Source organism: Poecilia reticulata, chromosome 3 (genome assembly GCF_904066995.2).
Source record: "Poecilia reticulata chromosome 3, P_reticulata-male-v2, whole genome shotgun sequence".
In the NCBI taxonomy this organism is placed as follows: Eukaryota; Metazoa; Chordata; class Actinopteri; order Cyprinodontiformes; family Poeciliidae; genus Poecilia; species Poecilia reticulata.
The window spans coordinates 22,695,356-22,710,233 of NC_088832.1; the positions used below are offsets into that span (position 1 = coordinate 22,695,356).

Consider the following 14,878-nt stretch of genomic DNA (forward strand, 5'->3'; position numbering starts at 1 on the left):
TGCAGAATAGACATTTTAATAGGCTATGCCTTTCTTTACTGTTTGGAATCGGGCTGTTTGTCACATAGTGACCCGTATTCAGCGTAACAAGTTTGCAGCTCGCATGATGAATGCAGGGCGGCTCTGGAAGAAAACCTGTTCAAGGCTCCAGAAGGTTTAAGACTTTCCAGCAGGACAGAAAGTCACAACCTGAACCAGAATAAACCGGTTTAGATCAAAGTCTGAATGGGCCAGTCAAAGGTTACTGTTTAGAAGTTTGAAATCTAAGCATCATTTTTTAAATTTGTATTGTTTTATCAATTTAAATTTGAAGAAAATATATATACATAGGTTTGTAGTTTCAACCTGAAAAGACTTTCTTTGCAAAACCGTACCTGCCTTCCTGCAATGTCATCCCTCTTTCTCTCTCTCTGTCAATCTCTCCTGTGAATCGACAGAGAAAGGAGATTTCATCGCGTTGGATCTGGGAGGCAGCGCGTTCCGGATCCTCCGTGTCAAAGTGAGCCACGAGAACAGGCAGACCGTTGAGATGGAGAGCGAGACCTACGACACGCCGGATGAAATCATGCACGGCAGCGGAACCAGAGTGAGTTTATTTCCAAGTCCAGGAACATGAACGCAGCTTCCTTCTGGCTCCCTTCACCTTGTCCCTCCGCTCCTCCCCTCCAGCTGTTCGACCACGTGGCGGAGTGTCTCGGAAACTTCATGGAGAAACACAAGATCAAAGACAAGAAGCTCCCAGTTGGCTTTACCTTCTCCTTCCCCTGCCGACAGAAAAAGCTGGACGAGGTAAACATCTCTTAAAGGGGTTGAAGCTGCAGCTGAGACCAGATGTTGAAGATTATATATGTTGACATCCAATCTGAAATGTTTCTTTTGCATTTTTTTTCCCAGGGATATTTGATAAAATGGACAAAACGCTTCAAAGCCAGCGGTGTGGAAGGGGCGGATGTCGTCCAGCTGCTCAACAAAGCCATTGAAAAACGAGGAGTGAGTCTCGTTATCATTCCTATTGGATCGGCCCAGATGGCCGGGAAAAACTCAACCGCTTGACGGTTTGTTCATTTCAGGACTACGAGGCCGACATCATGGCGGTGGTGAACGACACCGTGGGAACGATGATGACCTGCGGCTTTGATGACCAGCGCTGCGAAGTCGGCATCATCATCGGTGCGGCTTTGTTGAAACAGGGGAACGGGTCGGATTAGAGGAGACGAGTTACAGCGCCGGTTCTCTTTGTGCCCGCAGGAACCGGCACCAACGCCTGCTACATGGAGGAGCTGCGTCACATCGACCTGGTGGAGGGAGACGAGGGCCGCATGTGCGTTAACACCGAGTGGGGCGCGTTCGGGGACGACGGCAGTCTGGAGGACCTCAGGACGCAGTTCGACATCGAGATAGACCGAGGTTCTCTCAACCCGGGCAAACAGCTGTGAGTTAATCCTCCAGGGCGGTTGTCTTCACGCAGCAGTTACTGTCAAAACAACTCAATGAGAAGCTCTGCCGCTTTACTTTGCTTTGATACGTTTCACATTTGGTCGCATTAGAACCACAGCTTCCTTTAAGTTACTGAGTCAAAAATCCACTAAAAAGTGGAGTTTGAAAAAGTTTCTATGGTTTCCAATCGGAGGAATTGCTCTCAGGACTACATAGAGCCAACCAGTGTATGATTTAATCTCAGTACGAATTAAGCTGTTCTGCAAAGGCCTCAGAGGTTTGTTAGAGAATTTTTTCTGTGTCCTGCAGCTTTGAGAAGATGATCAGTGGGATGTACATGGGGGAGCTGGTGCGCCTCATCCTGGTGAAGATGGCCCGAGACGGGATGCTGTTTGAGGGAAGAATCACTCCAGAGCTTCTGACCAAAGGCACACTTCAGACCAAACACATCTCAGCAATGGAGAAGTAAGTCCACAAACTAACTACGCACAATACCTGTCCTTATAATAAACCATTACATGTTAAATCTCATTCTATCCTTTGCTTTTGTTTAGGAGTAAGGAAGGTTTAATCAAAGCAAAAGAGATTTTAAGTCAACTTAGTCTGGAACCGTCTGAAGAGGACTGCACCGCTGTACAGCATGTGGGTATTCTCGCAAAAAAATACAACTTGCATTACTTTGTATATGAATCAGTATATACAGTTTAATAAACAAAAATGAAATAAACTATCTAATAAGTTCTGCAAGAAAACAGCAGAAGCATTAAAACTGCAGGATAATGTAACGCCAAGAGAAAAATGGTTTACCAGACTCAACCTGAACTATCCTCTGTAAATCCAGGACTCTGGACTTTTTACAACACGTGTTAAACTGGAGGCCCACAGGCCAAATCCAGCCCATCTTTGTGTCATGTTTGCCAAAATCGTTGATTCAAAAGAACTCATGGCCCAAAAAAACAAGAACAAAACTAAAATAAAACAGATAAAGTCCTCATTGTAGACACTAAACATACAAATGTTTTTCCAGGTTTACTATATTCAAAGAAAGGCATCTTGTTTTGTTTTCTGTCATAAAAACAATATAGCATCTGTCATAAACACGATATAACATCTGTCATAAACACGACATGACATCTGTCATTAACACAATACAACATCTGTCAAACACGATACAACATCTGTCATAAACACGATAAAACATCTGTCAAAAACACGATATAACGTCATAAACACGATACAGCATCTGTCATAAACACGATACAACATTTGTCAAACACGATACATCTATCATAAACACGATACATCTGTCATAAACACGATACATCTGTCATAAACACAATAACGTGTCATAAACACGATACATCTGTCATGAACTCTATACAACATCTGTCATGAACTCTATACAACATCTGTCATGAACTCTATACAAAATCTGTCATAAACTCTATACAACATCTGTCATAAACACGACACAGCGTCTGTCATAAACATGACACGTCTGTCCTAAACACGACATGTCAGTCATAAACACGACACAACGTCTGTCATAAACACGACAAAATGTATGTCCTAAACACGACACATCTGTCATAAACACGACAACATTTGTCATGAACACGATACAGCATCTGTCATAAACACGATACATCTGTCATGAACACGACACAGCGTCTGTCATAAAGACGACACAGTGTCTGTCATAAACACGACACGTCTGTCATAAACACGATACAGCGTCTGTCATGATTACGACACGTCTGTCATAAACACGACACAATGTGTCATGAAGACGACACAACGTGTCATAAACACGACACAGCGTCTGTCATAAACACGACACAGCGTCTGTCATAAACACGACACGTCTGTCCTAAACACGACATGCACGACACAACGTCTGTCATAAACACGACAAAATGTATGTCCTAAACACGACACGTCTGTCATAAACACGACAAAATGTATGTCCTAAACACGACACGTCTGTCATAAACACGACACAAGTGTCATAAACACGACATCTGTCATAAACACGACACATTTGTCATAAACACGATACAGCATCCGTCATAAACACGATACATCTGTCATAAACTCTATACAACATCAGTCATGAACACGACACAGCATCTGTCATAAACTCGACAGCGTCTGTCATAAACACGACAAAATGTTTCATGAACACAACACAGTGTCTGTCATGAACACGACACGTCTGTCATAAACACGAAACAGCGTCTGTCATAAACACGACACGTCTGTCATAAACACGACAAAATGTTTCATGAACACAACAGCGTCTGTCATAAACTCGACACAGCGTCTGTCATAAACACGACACAGCGTCTGTCGTCTGTCATAATCACGACACAGCGTCTGTCACAAGCACGACACAGCGTCTGTCACAAGCACGACACAGCGTCTGTCACAAGCACGACACAGCGTCTGTCACAAGCACGACACGTCTGTCATAAACACGACAAAATGTTTCATGAACACAACACAGTGTCTGTCATAAACTCGACACAGCGCCTGTCATAAACGCGACACAGCGTCTGTCGTCTGTCATAAACACGATACAGCGTCTATCGTCTGTCATAATCACGACACAGTGTCTGTCATATGCACGACACAGCGTCTGTCACAAGCACGACACAGCGTCTGTCACAAGCACGACACAGCGTCTGTCACAAAGACGACACAGCGTCTGTCACAAACACGACACAGCGTCTGTCACAAGCACGACACAGCGTCTGTCACAAACACGACACAGCGTCTGTCACAAACACGAAACAGCGTCTGTCACAAACACGAAACAGCGTCTGTCACGAACACGAAACAGCGTCTGTCACGAACACAACACGTCTGTCATGAACACGACACGTCTGTCATAAACACGAAACAGCGTCTGTCATAAACACGAAACAGCGTCTCTCATAAACACGAAACAGCGTCTCTCATAAACACGAAACAGCGTCTATCATAAACACGATACAGCGTCTGTCATAAACACGATACAGCGTCTGTCATAAACACGACACGCCTGTCATAAACACGAAACAGCGTCTGTCACAAACACGACACAGTGTCTGTCACAAGCACGACACAGCGTCTGTAACGAACACGAAACAGCATTTGTCATGAACACAACACGTCTGTCATAATCACGACACAGTGTCTGTCATATGCACGACACAGCGTCTGTCACAAGCACGACACAGCGTCTGTCACAAGCACGACACAGCGTCTGTCACAAAGACGACACAGCGTCTGTCACAAACACGACACAGCGTCTGTCACAAGCACGACACAGCGTCTGTCACAAACACGACACAGCGTCTGTCACAAACACGAAACAGCGTCTGTCACAAACACGAAACAGCGTCTGTCACGAACACGAAACAGCGTCTGTCACGAACACAACACGTCTGTCATAAACACGATACAATGTGTCATGAACACGACACAGCGTCTGTCATGAACACGACACGTCTGTCATAAACACGAAACAGCGTCTGTCATAAACACGACACGTCTGTCATAAACACGAAACAGCGTCTCTCATAAACACGAAACAGCGTCTGTCATAAACACGATACAGCGTCTGTCATAAACACGATACAGCGTCTGTCATAAACACGACACGCCTGTCATAAACACGAAACAGCGTCTGTCACAAACACGACACAGTGTCTGTCACAAGCACGACACAGCGTCTGTAACGAACACGAAACAGCATTTGTCATGAACACAACACGTCTGTCATAAACAAGATACAGCGTCTGTCCTTAACACGACACAATGTCTCATGAACACGACACAGCGTCCGTCATAAACACGACACAGAGTCTGTCATAAACCCGACAAAGCGTCTGTCATAAACACGACACAGTCTGTCATAAACACGACAAAATGTTTCATGAACACAACACAGTGTCTGTCATATACACGAAACAGCGTCTGTCACAAGCGCGACACAGCGTCTGTCACGAACACGAAACAGCATTTGTCATGAACACAACACGTCTGTCATAAACACGATACAGCGTCTGTCATAAACAAGACAAATGTTTCATGAACACAACACAGTGTCTGTCATAAACACGACACGTCTGTCATAAACACGAAACAGCAACTGTCATGAACAAGATACAGCGTCTGTCCTTAACACGAAACAGCAACTGTCATGAACAAGATGCAGCGTCTGTCCTTAACACGACACAACATGTCCTTAACACGACACAACGTGTCATAAACACGACACAATGTGTCATGAACACGAGACAGTGTCTGTCATAAACACGACACAGTGTCTGTCATAAACACGACACAGCGTCTGTCATAAACCCGACACAGCGTCTGTCATAAACCCGACACGTCTGTCATAAACACGACAAAATGTTTCATGAACACAACAGTGTCTGTCATATACACAAAACAGCGTCTGTCACAAGCGCGACACAGCGTCTGTCACGAACACGAAACAGCATCTGTCATGAACACAACACGTCTGTCATAAACACGATACAATGTGTCATGAACACGACACATCTGTCATAAACACGACACGTCTGTCATAAACACGAAACAGCGTCTGTCATAAACACGATACAGCGTCTGTCATAAACACGATACAGCGTCTGTCATAAACACGACACGTCTGTCATAAACACAAAACAGCAACTGTCATGAACAAGATACAGCGTCTGTCCTTAACACGACACAATGTGTCATGAACACGACACAACAGTGTCTGTCATAAACACGACACAGAGTCTGTCATAAACCCGACAAAGCGTCTGTCATAAACATGACACAGAGTCTGTCATAAACCCGACAAAGCGTCTGTCATAAACACGACACAGAGTCTGTCACAAGCACGACACAGCGTCTGTAATAAACACGACACAGCGTCTGTCACAAGCACGACACAGCGTCTGTCACAAGCACGACACATCGTCTGTCACAAGCACGACACAGCGTCTGTCACAAGCACGACACAGCGTCTGTCACAAGCACGACACAGCGTCTGTCATATACACGAAACAGCATCTGTCACAAGAACGACACAGTGTCTGACACGAACACGAAACAGCATCTGTCATGAACACGACACGTCTGTCATAAACACGAAACAGCGTCTGTCATAAACACGACACGTCTGTCATAAACACGAAACAACGTCTGTCATAAACACGACACAGCGTCTTTCATGAACACGACACGTCTGTCATAAACACGAAACAGCGTCTGTCATAAACACGACACAGCGTCTGCAACAAGCACGAAACAGCGTCTGTCATAAACCCGACACAGCGTCTGTCATAAACACGACACAGCGTCTGTCGTCTGTCATAATCACGACACAGTGTCTGTCACATGCACGACACAGCGTCTGTCATAAACCCGACACGTCTGTCATAAACGACAAAATGTTTCACGAACACAACAGTGTCTGTCATAAACTCGACACAGCGTCCGTCATAAACACGACACGTCTGTCATAAACGACAAAATGTTTCATGAACACAACAGTGTCTGTCATAAACTCGACACAGCGTCTGTCATAAACACGACACAGCGTCTGTCGTCTGTCACAAGCACGACACAGCGTCTGTCACAAGCACGACACAGCGTCTGTCACAAGCACGACACAGCGTCTGTCACAAGCACGACACAGCGTCTGTCACAAGCACGACACATCGTCTGTCACAAGCAGGACACAGTGTCTGTCACAAGCAGGACACAGTGTCTGTCACAAGCACGACACAGCGTCTGTCACAAGCACGACACGTCTGTCATAAACACGACAAAATGTTTCATGAACACTACACAATGTCTGTCATAAACACGACACAGCGTCTGTCGTCTGTCATAAACACGACACAGCGTCTGTCGTCTGTCATAAACACGACACAGCGTCTGTCGTCTGTCATAAACACGACACAGCATCTGTCGTCTGTCATAATCACGACACAGTGTCTGTCACATGCACGACACAGCGTCTGTCACAAGCACAACACAGCGTCTGTAATAAATACGACACAGCGTCTGTCACAAGCACGACACAGCGTCTGTCATAAACCCGACACAGCGTCTGTCATAAACCCGACACGTCTGTCATAAACGACAAAATGTTTCTTGAACACAACAGTGTCTGTCATAAACTCGACACAGCGTCTGTCATAAACACGACACAGCGTCTGTCGTCTGTCATAATCACGACACGGTGTCTGTCACATGCACGACACAGCGTCTGTCACAAGCACGACACAGCGTCTGTCACAAGCACGACACAGCGTCTGTCACAAGCACGACACAGCGTCTGTCACAAGCACGACACATCGTCTGTCACAAGCACGACACAGCGTCTGTCACAAGCAGGACACAGTGTCTGTCACAAGCACGACACAGCGTCTGTCACAAGCACGACACGTCTGTCATAAACACGACAAAATGTTTCATGAACACTACACAATGTCTGTCATAAACACGACACAGCGTCTGTCGTCTGTCATAAACACGACACAGCGTCTGTCGTCTGTCATAAACACGACACAGCGTCTGTCGTCTGTCATAAACACGACACAGCATCTGTCGTCTGTCATAATCACGACACAGTGTCTGTCACATGCACGACACAGCGTCTGTCACAAGCACGACACAGCGTCTGTAATAAATACGACACAGCGTCTGTCACAAGCACGACACAGCGTCTGTCACAAGCACGACACAGCGTCTGTCACAAGCACGACACGTCTGTTTCATGAACAGAACACAGTGTCTGTCATATACACGAAACAGCGTCTGTCACAAGCACGAGACAGTGTCTGTCACGAACACGAAAGCATCTGTCATGAACACGACACGTCTGTCATAAACACGAAACAGCGTCTGTCATAAACATGACACGTCTGTCATAAACACGAAACAGCGTCTGTCATAAACCCGACACGTCTGTCATAAACCCGACACGTCTGTCATAAACGACAAAATGTTTCATGAACACAACAGTGTCTGTCATAAACTCGACACAGCGTCTGTCATAAATACGACACAGCGTCTGTCGTCTGTCACATGCACGACACAGCGTCTGTCACATGCACGACACAGCGTCTGTCACAAGCACGACACAGCGTCTGTCATAAACACGACAAAAAGTTTCATGAACACAACACAATGTCTGTCATAAACTCGAAAGAGCGTCTGTCATAAACACGACACAGCGTCTGTCATAAACACGACACAGCGTCTGTCGTCTGTCATAAACACGACACAGCGTCTGTCGTCTGTCATAAACACGACACAGCGTCTGTCGTCTGTCATAAACACGACACAGCGTCTGTCGTCTGTCATAAACACGACACAGCGTCTGTCGTCTGTCATAATCACGACACAGTGTCTGTCACATGCACGACACAGCGTCTGTCACAAGCACGACACAGCGTCTGTCACAAGCACGACACAGCGTCTGTGACAAGCACGACACGTCTGTCATAAACACGACAAAATGTTTCATGAACACAACACAGTGTCTGTCATATACACGAAACAGCGTCTGTCACAAGCACGAGACAGTGTCTGTCACGAACACGAAACAGCATCTGTCATGAACACGACACGTCTGTCATAAACACGAAACAGCGTCTGTCATAAACATGACACGTCTGTCATAAACACGAAACAGCGTCTGTCATAAACCCGACACGTCTGTCATAAACGACAAAATGTTTCATGAACACAACAGTGTCTGTCATAAACTCGACACAGCGTCTGTCATAAACACGACACAGCGTCTGTCGTCTGTCATAATCACGACACAGTGTCTGTCACATGCACGACACAGCGTCTGTCACAAGCACGACACAGCGTCTGTCACAAGCACGACACAGCGTCTGTCACAAGCACGACACAGCGTCTGTCACAAGCACGAGACGTCTGTCATAAACACGACAAAATGTTTCATGAACACAACACAGCGTCTGTCATGAACACGACACGTCTGTCATAAACACGAAACAGCGTCTGTCATAAACACGACACGTCTGTCATAAACACGAAACAGCGTCTCTCACAAACACGAAACAGCGTATGTCATAAACACGATACAGCGTCTGTCATAAACTCGAAACAGCGTCTGTCATAAACACGACACAGCGTCTTTCATGAACACGACACGTCTGTCATAAACACGAAACAGCGTCTGTCATAAACACGACACAGCGTCTGCAACAAGCACGAAACAGCGTCTGTCATAAACCCGACACAGCGTCTGTCATAAACCCGACACGTCTGTCATAAACGACAAAATGTTTCACGAACACAACAGCGTCTGTCGTCTGTCATAATCACGACACAGTGTCTGTCACATGCACGACACAGCGTCTGTCACAAGCACGACACAGCGTCTGTCACAAGCACGACACAGCGTCTGTCACAAGCACGACACAGCGTCTGTCACAAGCACGACACGTCTGTCATAAACACGACAAAATGTTTCATGAACACAACACAATGTCTGTCAAACACGACAGCGTCTGTCGTCTGTCATAATCACGACACAGTGTCTGTCACAAGCACGACACAGCGTCTGTAATAAACTCGACACAGCGTCTGTCACAAGCACGACACAGCGTCTGTCACAAGCACGACACAGCGTCTGTCACAAGCACGACACGTCTGTCATAAACGACAAAATGTTTCATGAACACAACAGTGTCTGTCATAAACTCGACACAGCGTCTGTCATAAACACGACACAGCGTCTGTCACAAGCACGACACAGTGTCTGTAACAAGCACGACACAGCGTCTGTCATAATCACGACACAGCGTCTGTCACAAGCACGACACAGCGTCTGTAACAAGCACGACACAGCGTCTGTAATAAACACGACACAGCGTCTGTAATAAACACGACACAGCGTCTGTCACAAGCACGACACAGCGTCTGTCACAAGCACGACACAGCGTCTGTCACAAGCACGACACAGCGTCTGTCACGAACACGAAACAGCATCTGTCATGAACACAACACGTCTGTCATAAACACGATACAATGTGTCATGAACACGACACAGCGTCTGTCATGAACACGACACGTCTGTCATAAACACGAAACAGCGTCTGTCATAAACACGACACGTCTGTCATAAACACGAAACAGCGTCTCTCATAAACACGAAACAGCGTATGTCATAAACACGATACAGCGTCTGTCATAAACTCGAAACAGCGTCTGTCATAAACACGAAACAGCGTCTGTCATAAACACGATACAGCGTCTGTCATAAACACGAAACAGCGTCTGTCATAAACACGACACGTCTGTCATAAACACGAAACAGCGTCTCTCATAAACACGAAACAGCGTATGTCATAAACACGAAACAGCGTATGTCATAAACACGAAACAGCGTATGTCATAAACACGATACAGCGTCTGTCATAAACTCGAAACAGCGTCTGTCATAAACACGACACAGCGTCTGTCGTCTGTCACATGCACGACACAGCGTCTGTAACAAGCACGACACAGCGTCTGTAATAAACACGACACAGCGTCTGTCACAAGCACGACACAGCGTCTGTCACAAGCACGACACAGCGTCTGTCACGAACACGAAACAGCATCTGTCATGAACACAAAACGTCTGTCATAAACACGATACAATGTGTCATGAACACGACACAGCGTCTGTCATAAACACGAAACAGCGTCTGTCATAAACACGACACGTTTGTCATAAACACGAAACAGCGTCTCTCATAAACACGAAACAGCGTATGTCATAAACTCGAAACAGCGTCTGTCATAAACACGAAACAGCGTCTGTCATAAACACGAAACAGCGTCTGTCATAAACATGACACGTCTGTCATAAACACGACACAGCGTCTTTCATAAACACGAAACAGCGTCTGTCATAAACACGACACGTCTGTCATAAACGACAAAATGTTTCATGAACACAACAGTGTCTGTCATAAACACGACACGTCTGTCATAAACACGAAACAGCAACTGTCATGAACAAGATACAGCGTCTGTCATAAACACGACACAATGTGTCATGAACACGAGACAGTGTCTGTCATAAACACGACACAGCGTCTGTCACAAGCACGACACAGCGTCTGTCACAAGCACGACACAGCGTCTGTCACAAGCACGACACAGCGTCTGTGACAAGCACAACACAGAGTCTGTCACAAGCACGACACAGCGTCTGTCACAAGCACGACACGTCTGTCATAAACACGACAAAATGTTTCATGAACACAACACAGCGTCTGTCATATACACGAAACAGCGTCTGTCACAAGCACGACACAGTGTCTGTCACGAACACGAAACAGCATCTGTCATGAACACGACACGTCTGTCATAAACACGAAACAGCGTCTGTCATAAACCCGACACAGCGTCTGTCATAAACTCGACACAGCGTCTGTCATAAACACGACACAGCGTCTGTCGTCTGTCATAATCACGACACAGTGTCTGTCACATGCACGACACAGCGTCTGTCACAAGCACGACACAGCGTCTGTCACAAGCACGACACAGCGTCTGTCACAAGCACGACACAGCGTCTGTCACAAGCACGACACAGCGTCTGTCACAAGCACGACACAGCGTCTGTCACAAGCACGACACAGCGTCTGTCACAAGCACGACACAGCGTCTGTCACAAGCACGACACGTCTGTCATAAACACGACAAAATGTTTCATGAACACAACACAATGTCTGTCATAAACACGACAGCGTCTGTCGTCTGTCATAAACACGACAGCGTCTGTCGTCTGTCATAATCACGACACAGTGTCTGTCACAAGCACGACACAGCGTCTGTCACAAGCACGACACAGCGTCTGTCACAAGCACGACACAGCGTCTGTCACAAGCACGACACAGCGTCTGTCACAAGCACGACACAGTGTCTGTCACGAACACGAAACAGCATCTGTCATGAACACGACACGTCTGTCATAAACACGAAACAGCGTCTGTCATAAACATGACACGTCTGTCATAAACACGAAACAGCGTCTGTCATAAACACGATACAGCGTCTGTCATAAACACGAAACAGCGTCTGTCATAAACACGACACGTCTGTCATAAACGACAAAATGTTTCATGAACACAACAGTGTCTGTCATAAACTCGACACAGCGTCTGTCATAAACACGACACAGCGTCTGTCGTCTGTCATAATCACGACACAGTGTCTGTCACATGCACGACACAGCGTCTGTCACAAGCACGACACAGCGTCTGTCACAAGCACGACACAGCGTCTGTCACAAGCACGACACAGCGTCTGTCACAAGCACGACACGTCTGTCATAAACACGACAAAATGTTTCATGAACACAACACAATGTCTGTCATAAACACGACACAGCGTCTGTCGTCTGTCATAATCACGACACAGTGTCTGTCACATGCACGACACAGTGTCTGTCACATGCACGACACAGCGTCTGTCACAAGCACGACACAGCGTCTGTCACAAGCACGACACAGCGTCTGTCACAAGCACGACACAGCGTCTGTCATAAACACGACAAAATGTTTCATGAACACAACACAGCGTCTGTCATATACACGACAGCGTCTGTCGTCTGTCATAATCACGACACAGCGTCTGTCACAAGCACGACACAGCGTCTGTCACAAGCACGACACAGCGTCTGTCACAAGCACGACAAAATGTATCATGAACACCACACAATGTCTGTCATAAACACGACACAGCGTCTGTCACAAGCACGACACGTCTGTCTTAAACACGACAAAATGTTTCATGAACACAACACAGCGTCTGTCATATACACGAAACAGCGTCTGTCACAAGCACGACACAGTGTCTGTCACGAACACGAAACAGCATCTGTCATATACACGACAGCGTCTGTCGTCTGTCATAATCACGACACAGCGTCTGTCACAAGCACGACACAGCGTCTGTCACAAGCACGACACAGCGTCTGTCACAAGCACGACACGTCTGTCATAAACACGACAAAATGTTTCATGAACACAACACAGCGTCTGTCATATACACGAAACAGCGTCTGTCACAAGCACGACACAGTGTCTGTCACGAACACGAAACAGCATCTGTCATGAACACGACACGTCTGTCATAAACACGAAACAGCGTCTGTCATAAACATGACACGTCTGTCATAAACACGAAACAGCGTCTGTCATAAACCCGACACAGCGTCTGTCATAAACCCGACACAGCGTCTGTCATAAACTCAACACAGCGTCTGTCATAAACACGACACAGCGTCTGTCACATGCACGACACAGCGTCTGTCACATGCACGACACAGCGTCTGTCACAAGCACGACACAGCGTCTGTCACAAGCACGACACAGCGTCTGTCACAAGCACGACACAGCGTCTGTCACAAGCACGACACGTCTGTCATAAACACGACAAAATGTTTCATGAACACAACACAATGTCTGTCATAAACACGACAGCGTCTGTCGTCTGTCATAAACACGACAGCGTCTGTCGTCTGTCATAATCACGACACAGTGTCTGTCACAAGCACGACACAGCGTCTGTAATAAACTCGACACAGCGTCTGTCACAAGCACGACACGTCTGTCATAAACACGACAAAATGTTTCATGAACACAACACAATGTCTGTCATAAACACGACACAGCGTCTGTCACAAGCACGACACAGCGTCTGTCACAAGCACGACACAGCGTCTGTCACAAGCACGACACAGCGTCTGTCACAAGCACGACACAGTGTCTGTCACGAACACGAAACAGCATCTGTCATGAACACGACACGTCTGTCATAAACACGAAACAGCGTCTGTCATAAACCCGACACGTCTGTCATAAACGACAAAATGTTTCATGAACACAACAGTGTCTGTCATAAACACGACACAGCGTCTGTCGTCTGTCATAATCACGACACAGTGTCTGTCACATGCACGACACAGCGTCTGTCACAAGCACGACACAGCGTCTGTCACAAGCACGACACAGCGTCTGTCACAAGCACGACACAGCGTCTGTCATAAACACGACAAAATGTTTCATGAACACAACACAATGTCTGTCATAAACACGACACAGCGTCTGTCGTCTGTCATAATCACGACTCAGTGTCTGTCACATGCACGACACAGTGTCTGTCACATGCACGACACAGCGTCTGTCACATGCACGACACAGCGTCTGTCACAAGCACGACACAGCGTCTGTCACAAGCACGACACAGCGTCTGTCACAAGCACGACACGTCTGTCATAAACACGACAAAATGTTTCATGAACACAACACAGCGTCTGTCATATACACGACAGCGTCTGTCGTCTGTCATAATCACGACACAGTGTCTGTCACAAGCACGACACAGCGTCTGTCATAAACACGACAAAATGTTTCAT

The 14,878-nt window shown here is 46.5% G+C and overlaps 1 protein-coding gene across 3 annotated transcripts in view; it reads left to right on the plus strand.

The window, feature by feature from the left end:
* The window catches only part of LOC103462842 (hexokinase-1-like), a 55,287-nt gene that overhangs the window by 13,751 nt on the left and 26,658 nt on the right, over nt 1–14,878 (plus strand). For all 3 annotated transcript variants that reach the window (XM_008405851.3, XM_081605257.1, XM_081605258.1), the window contains exons 3-9: nt 438–586; nt 670–789; nt 895–990; nt 1,071–1,170; nt 1,249–1,432; nt 1,747–1,902; nt 1,992–2,079. In XM_008405851.3, the coding sequence (XP_008404073.3) occupies nt 438–586; nt 670–789; nt 895–990; nt 1,071–1,170; nt 1,249–1,432; nt 1,747–1,902; nt 1,992–2,079 (893 nt within the window). The remainder of the gene's footprint in view (nt 1–437; nt 587–669; nt 790–894; nt 991–1,070; nt 1,171–1,248; nt 1,433–1,746; nt 1,903–1,991; nt 2,080–14,878) is intronic.